General features: G+C 29.8%; 1 protein-coding gene across 1 annotated transcript; it reads right to left on the bottom strand.

Annotated features, from left to right (window-relative positions):
- Positions 1-2,032: 2,032 nt before the first annotated feature.
- On the bottom strand, positions 2,033-19,092 carry LOC136986686 (ragulator complex protein LAMTOR1-like). Its single transcript, XM_067284263.1, has 5 exons — positions 19,037-19,092; positions 11,198-11,256; positions 10,944-11,024; positions 9,403-9,598; positions 2,033-2,295 (listed from the first exon to the last, which is right to left on the bottom strand). Exons 1-5 carry the CDS (start codon positions 19,073-19,075, stop codon positions 2,203-2,205), a joined length of 468 nt encoding a protein of 155 aa, XP_067140364.1. The 5' UTR covers positions 19,076-19,092; the 3' UTR covers positions 2,033-2,202.
- Between the last annotated feature and the right edge of the window lie 1,363 nt (positions 19,093-20,455).

Genomic DNA, 20,455 nt, shown 5'->3' with positions numbered 1-20,455 from the left:
TATAGATTAAATAAATTTTACTAAATACAAAGATTAAACATTTTTAGGTAAGTGTTGTTAAACTTTTTTTAGCATTTGGTAAATACTTCATTTATCATTTTTATGAATGATTATGGTGGTATCTCAGTACTAGAATTGTTTCAGACTCAAACAGTTTGGTATTCAATCACAAATTCTGGAAACTAAATTTGCTTGGTCCTCAATTGAACAAATGCAAACTGGTAAAACAAATTTTTGATTGACATATTTTTATTTTTTCATACATAAAAAAAAATGAAAACGTTGCTGATATTTCTGATCAAGCTCAGAAGACGACGAGACTTTGTTAAAAAAAAATTATTAGTGCATAATACAGTACTTTTAATTGTGATTGTTAGTTAATTATTGATTACTAAGAGAAATACACTTACTATTCTTTTTCATTGCTTTGATATGCTTTTGTTAACTTTTGGAATCTAACCCCATGTTTTTGCATTAAACCCTTTGTTTCGTGTAGCACAGATTCACATAACACAGCATGTTTTTGGAACATGACGATCTTGTTATAAAGGGATACCTGTATATATAAAAAAAAATTCTATTTCTAAATAATATACAGATTTTTCATATATACAATTATAGAATATTTAAAACATCTGTGCTGACATTTTTTTTTTTATTAGAGACTGACTTATATTTATATATATACTGTAGAATCCTGATTATCTGAGGTAATGTAGACAAATGCTACCTCAGATAACTGAAAACTCAGATAAAATAGACATCCATGATCATTTCAGATTAAAAATTAAATACAAGATTTACATGGTAGAATTTTTAATCTTTTTTACACTAGTGAATTTAATCATATATAAAGAACAAAATTTTTACATTATAATACAGCTAATACATGTACATTAGTTTTAAGAGTAAAAATGTTTATTATTGTAATTACATTTTAATATGATTTGTTTGTCTCACATTAAATTTAAATGATAAAAAGGTAATAGAAACAAATCATTTTGTATACATGTTAATGTTATCATTTTAACTTAAACTTTTCTTATGAATTACATTATAAGAAAAGGTGTGTTCACTTACAGGTTTTTCTTGGCTAATGCAGAAACTCGGTTAATTTCAGTTCTACTGTATATATATTTGTATATGGCAGATAACTATGAACTGCTATTTGTTAGCTGCTGTACAAAAAAGCTCCAAATAAACAATATTTCATAATTAAGTACGTGTGTTAAAACTTTAACTGAATTAATGCAGTAATTAAATTTTTACAATATTTGTATTAAGTTTTTTATTGCTGTAATTGTTTAATCACATAATGTAAAAGTACTAATTCACTCTGCATTGCTACTTTTACATTCAATATTTATGATAGTTTTAGCAAGTTTTAGAAATATAATTTGTATATTGCTATTGTTCTTCTATTTCATTATTGTTAAGAATAAACTTTTAAACCTTGTCTAATTTAATGAAATAGTTTTTGTCAAATTTTCAATATTGTTTGAACTCATTAAATCATATCTATTGTAAATATTCTTATGAACTATTTTATATAAAAAGATAATGCAACTGAATATTGAAAAAAGTGCAAATTTTTTAACTTAGCTAGTAAAAAAAATTGTAAACATTTTCTTTAATATACTATTTGGTTTTATAATTTAAATGGTGAGTGAATGTGTTGTTTTTTTTATGTTAATTTCTACATAAATTTGAATAGAAACTAATATTTTCTTAATTTTAACATTATATATAAATCAACTTTCTGAAGTTTGAATTGATTTATCGATTTTTGATAAAATTAACAGTATTGTTTAATCTGTTACATATTTGTTGATAGCATAAATCATGCAGTTAATTTTATAGATTTTTATCTTTCAAAAAATAAAATAAAATTTTAAAAATTACTGGATTCTGAGCAAGGAATAAACATTTTTAAACTTTTATTTTATAGGAATGTTACTAAAGCTGAATGCTATTCATTTTACTTCGTATATAAACAATACATGAAATTTATGTAGAAAATGAAACAGAATTTATAAATTCATTTTTATTTGTAAGATCTGACAGCAAATCATATTTATAGGTGAAAAAATATTAAATTCATCACCATAAAAAACTTCTTTTGATAAAAAGAAGATAGGTTTGTACTTAATGTTACAAATTTTATTTCGCTTTCATCAACAAAAAATCTTTTATTGCATTTAGTCATGTTAAAACAAATGGAACTACTAATTCTTCTTTATGTTCAATTTTGATTTCTTTTAATGCATTCACTGTCTTATCAACAATTTTAGTTATCTGGAAAATAAGAAAATGATTTGTAGATAAATATTTTAAAAAATTAATGTCTTATAATAGATAAGAAAATTTATTAAGCAAATTCAATTACATTTCATTAATATTATTTTTGCATAAATTTTTAATATTTGCCAGAAAGAATAAATGTATTATTATTTTATGTCTGAATTAATGGGCCTAGATAAAAAATAAAAAAAAGAATGTCATTTAGAGTCATTAAACTAATGTCTTTGTAAGCATAAATAACTTTTTAAATTATTTTTTTATTGTAGAAATTTAAAAGTACTTTAAATTTTGCATTATGTTATATAATCTTGATAATTGTAGCTAATTTCTAGTTAGGAAAATATTTACTTGAAATTAGCTAATACAACAAATGGTAAACTGTTACCAGTTCCTTTTTAAAATTTTGTTTTCCTCTCATTTTTCTAAGAATAGTCTATAATTTTATTCATATTTCAATGATAATTTTATTCATATTCTCAAAAACCACTTTTAATTTTTTAGTAGAATATATCATTTAATGTCTTAAGAAAAGTTCTTTTCATTTGGTTAATTAGAAGAGAATGCAAAAGATTAATGTTAATTTAGTGTATTTAAAGATAATGAAGAAAGATTAATAGGGAAAGTTACATTCATTCATTGAAGTAAAAATTTCATTTTTTATATTCTTTACTATGCTATGGAGATACCATTTTTTTTAATGGATAAGAGAAATATAAAAAATAAATTATATATATATATACACACACACACAAAATACTCTTGAGTTAAGGAAGCTTGACTTATTGAAAATTTTATTTTTTGACCTGACATAATTCCCATAGAATTAATGCACTTTGTTTTTTATAAGTCAAAGTAGTGTTGAAGCCACATTTTGCTAACTGAAAATTTAAGATTCAGAGTTTATTTCTGAAGCTTTCAAGCAGATGGATGACGATAGTTGAATATTGGTATAGTATAGAATTACACCTATGATTACACAACATGAAATTCAAAATGTTACAAAATATTAAAAATCTTGTTCTTAAACACAAATTGACCAATCAAATTTTAGCACTTTTAAAAATAAATTTTAAATTTTTAGATTTTGAAAATTTATGAAATCACAAATGTGTTTATTACATTTTAACTGGATTGAATCTTCTGAATGGAACATTCAATTCTTTAACATTTTCTGATTTTTGCTTTACTCATGGTCTTTATGATAGTTAGCACAAAAGACATCAAAAAAATATTTAGTTTTTTCTTTTGCCATTTCTATCAATTTCAGATTGATTATGATGACGATAATGATGTTATCCATTCAATCAGTTTCAGTCACTCACAATTGATCCTTGGTGATCCTATAGGCAAGTTCTCTCCATCAATTCTGAACCTGAATGTGACCTTTACCTGGTTGATGGTCATTCCAGCATCCATTTTGATGGGATCAAGCCAGCACATTCTCTGGTGACTGGGTCCTGTCTTACCACCAAGGGCAAGGCTTATGGATTTTGCCCATGTAATTTCATTGCAATGCAATTACATGGCCAAAATAAGTGAGCCAAGTTATTCTACCTTCTAAAGATATGTCTAGTTTTATGCAGTCTGTTTGTTACCTTATCTGTCCATGGTATCCAAAGCAACTTCCTCCAGCACCATTGTTCAAATGCATCTTTTTCTTCTGTTGGCTCTCTTCACAGTTCAACTCTCACATCTGTACATGACTGTGGGAAAAATAAGAGCTTGGCCAAGCCTGCATTTAGTTGTTATTGGAATGACCTTGATCTTCCAATTTTTTCCATGGTTAGCATTGCACTTCACCCCAGTGTAATTCTTCTCTTAATTTCAGGTATTACTTCTCCATCACTGTCAATTTTAGAACCAAGGAAAATAAAATCCTGGCCACATTCTATGGTTTCAATTTGAATTTGGATTGTTTTATCTATTGCCATCATCTTAGGGCCTCCATCTGAATGTTAAAAAAGACTTTCTTTCACGTTCAACTTTGACCTTTATTATCAGCAATCTCATGTCATTCTCTGACTCTACAAGCAAGTGTGTGTCATCAGCATAATATTATTGACGTTTCTGTTATCTATTTTAACTGCTCACTATCAGCAATGGAAATGCCAACATGTAATTAAAAATTTATAGAATATGAATGTTTAGTTTCAATAAGGAGATACAATAGTGCCTTGTACTTTGAATTAAATTTGTTTCTGGATACCATTCAAACTGAATTGTTTAAAGTCAAATCAATTTTCCTCATTAGAAATAATGAAAAATGAATTAATCCATTTCCAGACCAACTTCAATTAATTTTAACAGCAAATGCATATAATTTAAGGTAAAAATAGCTCAATTAAATGTCATAAATAATAAATTAAAACATAAAAACAAATTGTGGTGTTCTATAAGAGTGTGGCAGTATGGCCCGCGAATGAAACGTACAGAAAAGGATACTGCAACGACTACAATAATAAACAATGTTTCTTTATTCCACTTAGAACAAATAAGGTTCTTGTTGTTAAGGAATCCTAACTGATTTACAATTCGAGGTGTGTTAATTTTTAAGCGCGTAACAATCGGTCCCTCGTAAACGCATGACTAACCTAACTTAAATCTAGCTTAAATCTAACTTGATATTAAGGAAAAATAAGAAAGATAGGACAGCAGAAAGGTAGAAGAAATGAAGGGATGATTCACCCGGGGTTTTCTCCTTTTCGGCGGATACATATTGATACTTTGTGTAGAACCTGGATCCGACGATAGTTACTTTCTTCACTATTCTTTCTTCTCTCAATTATAGGGGTTCTCCAATATGCCGGTCTCTATATTTCGGCTCTTCACTTGACTATCACACTCCTTTCCTCTCTTGGAAATCACGATCAAGCCTCACTCTTGCTGTTCGTCTCTCTTTGTATCTCGTCGAAAAGTGACCCCTCTCTTAGCCACTTTTTCCCCAGGCCACACTACCTGCTGTTGTCCCTACCGATTCTCAGAACTGCTAATCCAGCCCCACGGCGATAATGGTCATGAAAAGTTTAAGAAAGAATAGACAAAGGAAGGAGGAAATGGCAAAAATAAGATAGGATTACAACTATATACAATAAAATATATATACAATATGGCCGACGGTCACAAAATAACACACACAAATACTATATAATAAAATGAAAATTGCATTTACTGTATTTTAGTGGAGTGGTGATGTCCTATTTCTTAAAGTCACTATGCAGCTTGCTTGGTTTTCTTCGATTACTAACCATTTATTACTGCTCTTAAGAATAATGCACACTGTTGACATGGCATCTTAAACATGGTCTCCAGATCTGCCACACATGTACACTTTAATGCTTTGTGAAAAGTTCCTTTTTCATCTCAATTGTTGGGCTGCAATTTTAAAATTGCAGATCTATAAATTCCCATTGGCATGTGTCTGTTGTCTGTCCTTCTTTAACCTCAACGACAAAGTTAGATAGATGAAAGTTGAGATCAGGAAGGGAAAGCTTAGAAGCCAGAGGCCCCAATTAACCATATATGAACTTCCAGTTTAGACTGGAAGTCACATTATTTTAATTCAAATATTTTCTCCAGAACAAAGTTAGATAGATCAGTGTTATGCAAAGTGTGTGCTGTGGTCAATAGTTGATGTGCTGCGGAAAAATGTCAAGTTTTGTGAAGATAATGCATCTACACATAGCTGAGAGTTATGCAAGTGAAGTGCTCCGTTGCATGAGGAGCGGGACAGCCCACCCGCATGTGCGTGTCAATGTGATATTTTAACGCTGCGCCCTGCTTAGTCATCGTTGTCACATACTTTTGTAAACTGAAACAAATCGCTTTTCGCCAGTAACTAGCCGCTAGTTTTTGATTGTGTCGTCGTAAATGTAATTGACTTTTTTTATTAGAAATAAATAGACCCTAATACATTTGTGTGTATATAATGGATAAATTCCTTAAACATACTGCAAGTTTGTCAAGTGAAACTAATGATTCCCAAGAAGCAGAGTCAATGAAGAAAAAACCTAAGCTTGTTAATCGAAAATATGATGAGAGCTATGTACGTTATGGCTTTATATATTGCGGAGACGAATCATGCCCAATCCCAAAATGTCTTGTTTGTGAAGAAACTTTGGGTAATAATTTGATGGCGCCCAGTAAACTTTTATGACATTTAACTACTAAACACCCATTGGTGGCTGAAAAAGACAAAGCCTTTTTTCAACATTTGAAAGACCAGTCTAAGAAACAGGTAACTGTCACGAGTTTGTCTTTCAAAACATCAGACAAAGTACAGAAAGCAAGCTACGTGATCGCTAATATACTTGTTAAATCCAAGAAGCCTCATTTTCTCGCTGAAACTTTAATTTTACCTGTCTGCAAAGAAGTTGTCAAGATTATGATTAGCCAAGAAGCTGCTAAGAAAATTGAAAAAATACCTGCATCAGCAGATACGATTTCACGTCAAATTAATGATATTTCTAGCGACATTCAATCAATGTTAATTGAAAAATTAAGGCTTAGTGGAGTTTTTGTGCTACAAGTCAATGAGGCTACTGATATCAGTGGTCATGCACACCTCATATCAAATGTGAGGTATACTGATGAATATGAAATAAAAGAGGACATTTTATTTTGTCTGCCACTACCTGGTTATACCACTGCAGAAGAAATATTCAAAGTAACAGACCAGTACTTCAGTGAGCATAATTTGGAATGGCATAACTGCATAAGCATTTGCACAGACGGAGCAGCAGCTATGACAGGAAAAATTAGGAGATTTATAACCAGGGCTTCTGAAAAAAACCCTAATATTAAAAATGTACATTGCTTTTTACACAGGAAAGCACTGATGACAAAGTCTCTGCCTGATGAATTGTTGTCTGTCCTACAAGAAGTTGTCAAAATTGTCAATTACATCAAGTCACAACTGCTGAACTCTCATCTGTTTAATGCAGTGTGTCAGGAAATGGGAAGAGATCATCAGTCACTTCTGTTTCATACAGAAATACTATGGCTTTCTCACAAAAAAGTGCTTTCTCGAATTTACGAGCTAAAAAATGAGACCCAGACGTTTTTAGAGGCCCAGGGTTCAGATTTTGCTTCTCTGTTTAAAAGAGAAGAATGGGTAGCAAAACTAGCATATCTGGCAGATATATTTGCCAATTTAAATGAGCTCAACAAAAAACTGCAAGGCAGGAATTCTAATATTTTAACGTTATCAGACAAGATTGAAAGCTTTCGCGCTAAGTTGGTGTTATTGATCAGCCACGCTACCAATGGTAGTAATGAAATGTTCCCAAATGTCATGGCTGCCGATTCAGAAAAAAAGTGCAGGCTTTGATAGTGAAACACTTGGAGCTATTAGGAGAAAAAATGAACTCTCATTTTCCTACGTGTGACCTGCAACTTATGGACTGGGTACGAAATCCATTCTCAGATAGCATTTCCATTGGACACCTACCAATAAACAAGCAGGAAGAATTCATGGAGCTAAAAACTGATCAGACATTAAAACTAAGATTTTCCGAAACAGAGCTAGCACATTTTTGGCTGCATATAAAAAATGAGTATCCACTGCTTTTAAAGCATGCTATTGCAATTCTCTTACCATTTGCCATGACCTACTCATGCAGATTGGGGTTTTCAACTCTCACTACAATTAAATCAAGAAAAAGAGAATGACTGAGGACGATCGACCAAGAGATGAGAGCAGCCTTATCAACGATTGTTCCAAATTTTGATTGCCTGTGCTCAGTTAAGCAGGCTCACATTTCTTATTAAACATTACTTAATATTTATTTATTATAAAAATCAGTACAAACATTGGCTTTTTCTTTGGTGTACCTCTAAAATTTCTTGATTTGGTAGGTGTACCTTGAACACAAAAAGTTTGTGGAACACTGAGATAGATGACCAGCATGACTCTTGTTAACAGGAAAAGTAATGATGTACAGAGTAAGACACTACTATAATCAAGAGCACTGTGCATCAAGATCCAAAAAATTGTAGCCTGGCATCGTAACAATGTCACAATTAAATAATTTCTCATTGATGCTATAATCTTCTGTTAGGCTTCATTGTTTCAACTCTTTTTCTTGGATGCCACGGTTAATAGGCAGGGGGGTTTTATATATATATATAACACAAACACAAGAAAAATAAAGCAAAAAAAAGCACCAAAAACACAAGCGTAATGCAAGAGATGTCTCTCTTGCTCTTGCTGTGAAAGTAACATAAGATGCAAAACAAGCATTTTCAAAGTGAGTGCATTTTTTCACTGTGCATGGAGTTTGAAGATAGGAGATTCAATCCAGAGGTTGAATGATGCTTCCATATCTCTGAAAAACAAGGAGAGGATTTTGGAAAGCTTCATTGAACAACAAAATTAGACCAAATAGAAAATAATGCTGGAAAGTGTGTGTTGAAGTAATTTATACAGTGTAAAGATGGGAATATTCTTGTCAATGTTCAACTTTTTCTCTAAGAAATTTTCCAGTTTGGACAACAGATGGGATATACTGGATTCAAAGCAAGCAGCAGGTGACTGAATAACACTTAGTGCTAAAGATGAATGTGTGGCATCCAATTTGAATACAAATTGTATGACTGAGGATGCTTCAGCCTCACAGTTGTGTTTTTCACAAGCATCCAACATCTTACTATGCTTATACTAGCTATGTTTTACTTTGTTGCAGAGTATAATATCATTGTCTAGCCTGTCGTGTGCTTTGTTTGATAGGAAATTTTAGTCTTTTGAATTTTTTTTCTTTGCATATTTATTTTTTGACTAATAACAAAAATTCATGGCTATTCATATGTAAATTGCTTCATTAATCACACCCTATCTAAATAAAGCTCTTTCATTCAGATGATGAATTTTTTTAATAAATAAAAGTTAGGAAACAAAGAGATCCTTAATAAAAATGTAAATTTTAAATTTTGTAACTGTTCTCTGTTTCTATTCTATAGTTTGAATATACTGTGTTATTAAAACCAAAAGTGTCTGTCATATTGAAATTAGTGTTATTCTATATTTAAATGCCATCAGTATTGCTAAAAACAGATAAGTGTAAGAAATATATAAGGTTAGTTAAGTTTAGTAAAATTTTTCATTACCTTCTCATTTTCTGCTGGTATTTCTGGATTTTTTGAAAGAACTTCTTCAGGTGTAGAAACTTCTTCTAGCAAGCATACTTTTTCATTTGAAATACATGCAGATGGTAAATTTAATTGTTGAGAATATTTTTCTACCCTATCAGTAAAATCACGGCTTTCTTCCGTTAATCTTAAAGCTGGTATATCAATCACATTTCTGGTAAAAAGTTTAAAGATGATACTTTTGTTACTTTATTTCAAATTATTATTAGATGTATTGTACATACTTTAAAATAAAATAAAAAATTAAACTTGTATGATATTTTTGCATAAGCAATTTATTTTCAATTAAATTGGAAATAAAAAGTTTTTTATTTCAATAGTTATCTTAAATAATAACTAAATTCTTAAGTGTTTATTACAATTATTTGTTGTAATTTAATTGCATACAATATCTTAAAACAACTCAAAAGCAAAACTGTTTTGCAATATTTAAACACATTGGAAATTTTGTGATGTATAATATAAAAGATACCATTGCAATATAACAATACAAGCTTTAGTGAATGAATTACTCAACATTGCTTTATACAGATACCAAAAAATATTTATTTAAAAAAATGTTTTCAGATGCTATTAAAACAACTTTAGTCTATACAAATTAAAATCAAAAGCTGTTTTTAACCATTGTTCTACAGAGTAAAGCATTGGAATACAAATTAAGAATTATGAAAGCATAAAATTATTTTAAAAAGAAAAGAACATATAGGACAAAGTTTAAGGCTTGCTACATAATCAACAGCTCCTTAGAAGCTTTTAATTCACTAAAATACATCTTTATAGAAGATCATGCCGTCTTATGCCATTCAATTATGAAAACTTCTTTCCTTACATAAGAATTGAACTAGCAACATTAGCCAGATATTGTGTATGTTATAACAGAAAAATGCAGTTATCTAAATTTAGAACAATTAAAAATTATATTGACTTATCATTAAACTCCTACTTTGCTTGGAATAAATTACTTCTATCGATAGCAGAGTACCAAGGCCTGTCCAGTTTCCAGGAACACCAAAATAGTATGATATGAATGGAAGATCAATGCATTAAGAATTTTGACAATAATATCAAATTAATGAAAAGATAAAGATGATGTGTTAGTTAGATGGAAAGATTAGGGGTAGGAGGTCCCGATTAACTATATATAAACTTCCGATATAAACCGGAAGTCGTTATTTAAATTCAAAAACTTCCCCTAAAAGAAGCTAGCTAGATGATTGCCTGCACTATTCCATTGCTAACAGGAAAAGTATGATGTACAGGGGCAAGACATTGCAGTATTAATTTGAGGTGGAGAACATATATTTTAATTAAAAATTGCAGCCTTGCATTGTGACGATGTCACAATAAATAATTGCTCGTTCACTATAAAAAATTATATTCTTTATAATTTACATTTTAAAGGAATTTTTGAAACATTATTTGAATTATGTGTATTATTTACACTGTAGTGTTTAAAGGAAAATAAAAAAATTTCAAATTCATTAAATAGAGCAACTTACTCTTCAACTCGTTTTAAAATGCCAGAAAGGTTTTCGTCTTCTGAATTGTTAGGAACTGCTACTGGATTGCTTTCAATAGTTCTAAAAGTAATAAATAAAATCAATAATATAAAAATAGTTGCAATCAAGATTCTTCTCTACAAACATAATTTAACATTTAGAAGTAATTTATATTAATTAAACTTCAAAATATCCAATTAAGAAAATTACTGATATGCTAGGAAATTTAAGCAATATAAAATAGTCTAATTTACCCATATTGCTTTTTATTTACATCATTAAATCTTGTACTGTCATCAACAGCATCCTCTATCTGTAAAAATATTTTATTATGAGGTGGTGGTTTTAATTAGCATCATACTTTAAAAATATTAAAAAATTTAATTGAGTTTTCTAATATTAACGTAAATATATTTTACATTTATTCATTCTAAAACTAGATTATATGAAAATAAATAAAGATTAATTATTTAATATATGATTTGTAATTTTATAATCTATATACATAAATGAGGATGTTTGTTTGTTCGCTATACACTCCTAGACCGTTCGATTAATTGCTACGAAACTTGGCAGTTACGTTCAAATACTTTTTACTTAGGTAATGTCGTTCATCTCCCCAAAATATCGATTAGAATAGAAACTAATTTATAAAATCTATCTACATTCGATTTATTTACACGTAGCGCCATCTATTGGCAAGACATTTAAGAAAAACTAAATATAATTCTCACAAAAAAAGGATATAATTTAAAAATATATATTTATTCACTTAATTACTGCGACAATGATATAGCGCGAAATATATTTGTCTCAGTAATGATAACGCTATTACTGCGACAGGTAGTATATAGCACTTGTCTGGGTGGAATCGAAAGTGCCTGTGAAAAGTCTTAAGTATTTAATTTTCTACATCTAATGACTCGGGATTTTTCATTTCTGAACTGTATTTTCTTAATTCTAATAAGTGCCCTCCAGTAATCGAGTGGATAAAACCATTGAACACAGTTAGTCGTGGGTTCGGGCATGGCCACCTGGCGTTATATAGGTTTTCTTCATGTTAGTAACACAGTGGCGTGTGGTGACATTTGATAATAGGGAAGCCGTGTTTTCATAAAAATTTTAAACAAATACTGGAAATGACAAAAATAAACAGTTGTATCTATTTTAGAATTAAAATAAATAATTGACAAGAAACAAAGATATAAGAACTTGTTATTTTTTATAAACTAACTCTATTCGGCAATTTTTTCCACAAAGTCATAAAAATCATCACTTTATCATAAAAATCGCTGGTTGTTGATTCCATCAAAGTATTTACAAGCTCTTTTTCTATCGAAAGTAACGCTGGTGACGACAATCTGACTGAGTGTACCTTGCAAACGTATGAAATCGCTTCGTGGTTGAAAAACTGCGCTCAACAGACTCACTCGTAGATGGTACCATAAAAATTAATGATATTAAATCATATAATTCTTTTAGTACATCTTTGTTCAGATCGCCATTAATTATAACATGTTTTATATCTAAGAGTGACTTGCCAATACGTATAGTCTAAACATGAATATTGCAATTCACTACGTAATTTAGATAAACCAAAAAAATTTCCATAAAATTTACTTAAAGAATTAAAACGCGCTTCGGAAAATTGTTTTTCATAATATTTAAAATTATTAAATCTAAAAGTGATAAAAATTCTAAAGATTTTGTCTGAAAATCTGTCACCATGTTCTTAATTCTTTGTGGTGTCTTGCCCCTGTACATCACACTTTTCCTGTTAGCAATAGAGTCGTGCCTGTTATCTAACTCCTTTCGGGAGAAAATTTTGAATTGAAGTAACGTGACTTTCGGTTCAAACCGGAAATTAATATATAGTTATACTGGGCCTTTTGTCCCTTTAGCATTCCATATTTGGCCTCGACTTTCGTCTATCTAACTCCGTTCTCGAGATTAAGGAAGGACAATCAGACGGAGGATATTAGGAATTTATAGATCTACAATTTCAAATTTCAGTTCAATAAAAGCAATTATTCTCGCATTTTTTATAAGATTTTTTTTTATTTAAACAAGTCGTATGAAGTCTTTCATACGTTAAGTTAGCAACTTTGATCACATGCGGGACCATCACAACCTATACAGCACGGATCACTTTTCAAATATTGAGTAGACCGGTATTAATTAGTAGTCGTTGATCATCCTCTCTCCGAGGAGGAGGAGGACTACTACTACTATTGGTCGAATTAACTTCAACCTTTATCTGCAACAGTTTTTCCTATCGGATCCATCGGTATGGTGGTATTCGAAATTACATAATACCATGTTACCAGCTTGCACAAAACAGGTTGCATTTAAATCAGTAAATCAGGTATATATCTTATCAGTATAATATTTTTGCATTTTTACTAGTTCAGTTTTTGTAGATCAGGTAAGAGAATTATTGTTTTTTTTACAGCAGTTACTTAGTTACTTATCATCATTGAAAACGATTATGTTGTGACAATAGGGATTCGAATTAAAAAGTAGCGTTTGCATGGACTGGATATATATCAAGTGCGGAACGTATGCCTGTGTGTGATAGATAAAGAGTTATTTAGGTAATATTGGACTACTTTTACTTTCTGTGCGTGATAGAGAGAGTTGCTTAGGAAATATTTTGTATTTGCTTACTTTTGCGTTCGTCATTTTTTGCTCTATTTGTACTAAATTCATATACGTTGAAGTGAAGACAATACAATGACAAGTTAATGTCAAAACGGCTGCTAGCTGTCAATTTGACAGATATTCGTTATCTATTTACTAGCAGATGATCCCGGCGTTGCTCGAATAAAAAGAAACAATAGCGAAGATTAAGATTATTAGATTATAGTCGAACTTACCCGTTTTCACCGGGTGCAGAATTAAGTCTCCTTCTTCCGAGATTAATTAGAAAATTTTTACATGGTCTGAAAATAGGTTCGATTTTCTGCAAAAACGCAAAGAAAACCGTATCTAAAATAGTCAAGTCGAGTTATTTAAGATAATACTTAAAGAATTCGAGTTTCCTATTAATAAAGGAAGACGTACATTTTCGCTCTCGCATTATTTGAAAGTGTTGAGCAATGGCGAAGTCGTTGAGAGAAGTTGGTTGATTTACTCTGTTACAAATGATGCTGTTTTTTGCTATTGTTGTATTTTATTTGATAATTCGTCTGTTATTATTGACTGACCCATAAAAGGCTATTCTGACTGAGGAAATCTTCCAAGAGCCCTCACTATGCACGAAAATTCTGTAAATCACAGAAATGCTTTTAGAGCATGGAAAGAATTGGACATTCGATTAAAACAGAAAAAACTATTGACGCTGAATACTAACGTATTATGGATATAGAAATTCAGCATTGGAAAGGAGTTGTAAAAAGAGTTATGTCAATAATTAGACTCTTGGCCTGTCAATGCTTAGCTTATCGTGGAACAACTGAACATTTGTTTCAGCCTAATAATGGAAACTTGCTAAAATTGGTAGAATTTGCTTTCTGAGTTTGATCCTGTTATGGAAGAACATATCAGGAGACACGCTTCTGGAAATCCATAGCAAAAATTTTCAGTTTTTATATGACATTTTAAACCTTAAGACTAGACAATTATTGTACCGGTCTCCAGTCAATATTTTCGGTCCAAAATGAATCAGATATAAATGCAAATGATCTTCAAGAAGAATCACGTGATATATCCCGAATGCTACTGTATTCTATGAAACCTTTGGATGTTTTAAATAATTTGTGCCAAAATAACTTAATTACTTTGTGTCCGAATACTGTTGTAGCTCTGATAATTTTATTAACACTCCCTGTCTTTGTAGCTAGTAGGGAAAGAAGTTTTTCCAAATTAAGATTAATAAAACACTACTTACGAAGTTCAATAAGCCAAACAAAACTTGGAAATCTATCATTAATTTCTACTGAATCTACATTGGTTGCCACTCTAAACTACACACCCCTAATTAACGAATTTGCTAAAGTTAAAGTTAGAAGAGTAAAACTGTAGTTGATAATTGATATCAATATTTTATAGTAATTTATATTTTCAAAATAAAAATAGTATTCGTACCTTTTGTGCAGTTTAAAAAAAAATCACAATCGAAGGTTATTTTAAAGAAAAAACATTTAAGGGGCGGCATTTCGAACACTTGCATCATACTGATAAAATCTACTGCACGGCCCTGTCACAAAATATGTTTTAAGGGTGCCGAGTTTAAATATTGGCCCGTTTTCCGCGAAATTTGATTCGTTGGCAGATTATCGTTTGGTATTCGGTTATAAATAGTGCAATTTCTTAGTTAACATTAAGAGAAAAAACGATATGTTAAAAAATTTAAGATATCACATTTTCAATTGGTGTCTACTTGACCAATGGAATTGTGTCATTTCGTACCGACCAAGCATCGCCATAAACGTGGCAATGGTAGGCTGAAATAACCAACCTCTGTATGGTTTCCGTTTTAATGTTTGTTACATTATAGTATTTATATAACTACAAAGGTTATTTTAGGTAAGGGTATCACACCGAGTGACCAATCACATTTTAAAAAAAATTTATTCCTCTACTGTACACAATTTAAAGAATTTTTAAAACGTGATTGGTCACTCGGCGTGATAAACCTTACCTAAAATAACCTTTGTAGTTATATAAATCAAATAGGATGGTGTAAAGTGGTGGAAGGTGGTGCAAGATGGGGCAAGACGAGGACGTCTGTTTATTCGTGGTTAACGTGCTTTCATCTAGCTGTTATTTGGGAAACTAAATGTCAACCTCAAAAGGGAACGTCCGAATCGCTCTCTTTGGAAGTAAGATAGTTTTCCATGTTTCAGCAATACTTCATCTAATTTTACGTCCGCTATAAAGTTTCTACAAAATAAGTATTATTGTGAACTTTTACATTACCTTTTAGATGAAGATATGATATTCGAAGTAACCTTTAAGACTGAAATTGTTTAGTTTTGAAATAAAGTTGACCCGTGTTTGTAGTCAGTATGAAAAGTGCACGTTGGGCCCAAGGTTGGGTCCAACGTGCACAACCCATGGCCAACCTTGGGCAAGATGGGGTACCCCATCTTGCCCAAGGTTGGCCATGAATTCTGCTGCCGGCTAGATGCACTGTAATATAGTGCAGTGAAGTAGTTTTAAATTCGTTGTCATTGATAATCCTATATCACCTTTTAGAATATATAAAATAATAATTTTAAAAATGATCTTTTTATAGAAAATGAAATATTCCACTTTTAAATCATATCTAACTGTACAGTATATACTGTATTACTTTATTATTTATGTTTTTACGTTTTATTTTATTTATGAAAACATTTTTTAAATTTAAATACTATCTCAACAAGAAGTAAAATGTGAGATAACAATCGAAATAAAAACTTTTTCCACGAAAAAAAATATCGTCTGCTTACAAAATAGCGAAACTGAGCATGCGCGAAGTGACAGTATCGTCTGGTAAAGTAAATACGAGTAAGTTCAAACTTTTATATTTATTTATTCGGAAAATAATAATAAATGTTGCCGTTGCGATAAATGTGCACACTGTTCTTGTGCCAACATTGAAGAAAACGACAGTTTAATCATTTTAATTTGTCCTTCTCGTATATAAAAATAATATCCCCATCTTACCCCATGGTTGGGGCAAGATGGTACATTTACATATAATTTTAAAATATTAAATTTTTTTGTTTTTAAAAACGTTTTTCAAAAATTAAATTTTGTATTATATATTACCAAATGTTGTAGTTGCTGAGAATAAAAAAATTATTGTTCTCGTTAAAGTGGTTGCCATCTTATGACTTTTCAAACCTTCACGTCCTCATCTCGCCCCACTTTCCCCTACTATAATATAATATAACGGTTAGAAATACGAAATAATCTTAATCTTTGTTGTTGTTATATTTTGCCCGAGCAACGCCGAGCTCATCTGCTAGTTATTAAACAATAGCTTTTATCTAAATAAATAATTTAATAATTATTAAATAGGATTATTATTATTATTGTATTTTTCATAAAAGGTTTAGGATAATAAAGAAATATGCTATATAAAAATTTAATAATTTATTTAACATCACTTTTTAATATTTAAAGAAAAGAATAGAATAAATGTAGAATACAATCTGGAATGGTTGTTGGCTGAGTAATTTTTATGGTGTGTTTTTGTTTTTTTGTTTAGTTCAAAATAATTACTATATAAAACTAAAGATTTTGGATTGTTTAGGTTTATTTCATCTATATAAATACCTGTGGTGTTTTTAGAATACTCTGTAATAATGCATGAAAAATCGAAATAAAATTTCATTAAGTTTGAATGAATTCGGAATGATAATTTTAAAATTTTACATTATGTTCTTGTAGCTGTTTTAATAAACAATAATAATAAAAAGATATATTTTTATCATAATTATTATTTTCCAAGAAATAATTAAAAAAAAAGTGTAACCTCTGAAACTCCAATCTAAAAATCTGCTTTATATATTACCATATTTACCATATATTACCATATATTACCATATAAATATTTTATTTTATAACAGTAATTGACTTGAAGGTTGGCTCACAAGTTATATGGTTATTTTCTAACTATACACCAATTAGCATGTTTGAATTCTACTTGGTCTTTATTAATTCAACTATATTTTAACTACTTTTGATTTTATAAATTAGTCCAAATTTGAAGCTTTTGAATTAATTATTAATTATTCTTTTGCTCAATTTCTTTTATTAGAATTACAGTAAAAATGTCAGACGGTGTGTTACACAGAAAAATATAGAAGAAAGTAAAGTTTTCTTCAGTTCCATTATGTCTAGTACACTTTTAATTTTGTAAAAATACTATCTGATATTTTAACTATAATTGAAATTATGTATTTTTTTAATTATTAGCTTTTCATCAGTGAACTTTTTAACTGTTTCACGTAATATTGCCTCTAATAAAAGGTCGTCTCTGCTAAGGAAGATTTTTGTTCCTGGTGAATCGAACATGAACTAAAGATGATTTAGTTTCTTCTATATTTTTAATTATTTTATTAGAGTTTTGTAGAATATTAATATTGAAATCAAGATTTTTTAATAAATCAATAATGTGCAAATTAAAGTTAATGGAAAATTTTTCTCTTTTCATTTTAAATTAAAGAACTACTTTTAAACTAGAATTTAAATTTGTATATAATATAAGCTGTAAGTACTGTATATCTTGTAAATATTTTAATTTAAATATACTAATTAATATTGACTAACAAATTTCTCAGCTGATATGAAACATTTTGAATACAGAGAATTGCTTTATTATAACAAACCAACTATTACAATGATATTAAAAAGCATTTTAGTAATAGGCCTATATCCTTCTCAATATAGATTACAACACTTATGCATTGAAACCAAGGAGTAATACAGAGAGCATAGAGGTGTGGAGAATGCATACCTTGTTTATCTGCTATTGCTGTAAGTGTTAAAATAGCATCTCATAAAGACCGAGTTTGGTAATACCAGATAGCGCAGTTGTCTGTATTTCAAAAATGTTTGGTTGTATTTCAGATCCTTTAATCAACTGTCAAAATGCATTATTTAAGAATTATGAAAATTTTTATAAGAATAATTTGCTATTGTGATATTAGAAAAGAATAAAAAAAAAACTACGAGATTTTAAACTTATTTGCACTGATTTGATTTTTGATTTAAAAATCGTTGGATTACAACTTCCAGAAAAGTTGTGAATCTATTATTCTGAATGATAGCATAGGATTATTATGATTATTATTTGCAAGATTATTAACAAAAGACGTTTAAAAAATATACAGGAATATATCTGTATATAATAGAATGAATAACCTTATTAAGGAAAAATTTTACTGAACATAAAGTAAAATTTAAAGGAGACGAATCATTCCAACTTTGTTAGAAGCTGCAATGAGTTTTATTTATGATGTCAAATTAAATATTTTATTTATAACAGTAATTGACTTGTATTTTTATTGTCGACGAATATATTAAATTAAATATAAAATGTATCAATTTTTAAAAAAAATTAATCGTAATGAACAATATAATTATGTTACTAAGAATACCTGGGCCGTTTCCTCGTCTTTGGAACAGCAAGATCCCATTTTCTGTGTAATCTTTGATCAGCTGACGCATGCGATAAGTTATCGAAATAGCTTTTGGTGTCGCAATAATAGTTACTATTTAAAATATAACCAAAGGTGATTCATTATCTACAATAGCTCCTTGACAAGATCTGTCATAGTTTTTGCAAATGTATAGGCCTACAGTAAAGCGACAATTAATAAAACTTCGTCTTATAATCATTTATTCAAATACAAAATGAATATTGAATATTAATCGGATATACACTATATACTTTATCGCTTTTGGAATTTGTTAACTTAGATTTAATTGATTATTGGTTTTAGATAAAAGATAAAATGACGTAAAGAAAATATTCATTTAAATTGAATTTTCGTTTTTCAAATTTTCGTTTAAAATGTTACGATTTGACAGTTCGATTCATCAGTATAATTTCTGGAATTCTTGATGTAAAATCTTTTCTATACTAGCTCAAAAGTCCGTGTAAAACAAAACACGATATCTTCATTGGTTAAAGTGACCAGATGGGATAGTCCCGATTTTTAAACTGTTTAAAAATGTCCAGCTTTTGGACAGTTTCATAATTATATTCAAAAATTGTAAGTCAAATTGCATACAAGTTATAGGATAAACATTTTAATATCCAATTGTGTAAATCGATTGTAAAAGGGATTTAATAGTTTTTACTATTGATAATTATCTGAGTTTTAAAAAACCGCGATTAAAGCAAAGCTTCATTCTGAGTCACAATTAACTGTTCTTTGTAGCTATCGTAGTAGATCATTATTTTATAAACAGGATAGATAAGTAAAATGGTCATCGGTTGTTCGTAACATGCCATCGAGATGTCCAAAAGCTAAGAAAACTACGATCGTCGACTGATTCGTGTGACTTCATGTCGAAACGCCCAGCCTAATGTCCCACTTTTTACATTTCAGTATCTGATCATTTCATCATTGGTCAATAAAGATTAAATAAACAAAAAACATTGGGAGATAGCTGTACACATGCTGCAATTCGAGAGAATAATTACAAATATTTTTCGCATTATTTTTACATAGAATAACCAAAAACATGATTTTCATAATAATGATTGTAATAGTCGAGACGTTTAAGGCGTCATCCTACCGCTCTGGAGAATTCGGAATCGCTTCCAAACAAGCGATCCCAGGAGATTTTACCAGTGATCTGTCCCGGATATGTCGGGCCCCGTCCAGTGATAGACTGACTCACCGAGAATTCGATATCTGTTAATCAAATTGTGATAATTTATATAGATCTTAGATATTTTTATTTTATGAATACGGAATTTTTACCAAGCAAGAAGAGTTGTCTGTATTTCAAGTGTTTGGTCTGATTTCAGGTTAAAGGATCTGAAAAGGCCACCTGGAAATGGGAAT

Source organism: Centruroides vittatus, unplaced genomic scaffold (assembly GCF_030686945.1).
Source record: "Centruroides vittatus isolate TY-2023 unplaced genomic scaffold, ASM3068694v2 scaffold_1167, whole genome shotgun sequence".
In the NCBI taxonomy this organism is placed as follows: Eukaryota; Metazoa; Arthropoda; class Arachnida; order Scorpiones; family Buthidae; genus Centruroides; species Centruroides vittatus.
The sequence above is the reverse complement of the archived record's forward strand: the minus strand, read 5'-3'. Positions and strand labels throughout refer to the sequence as shown.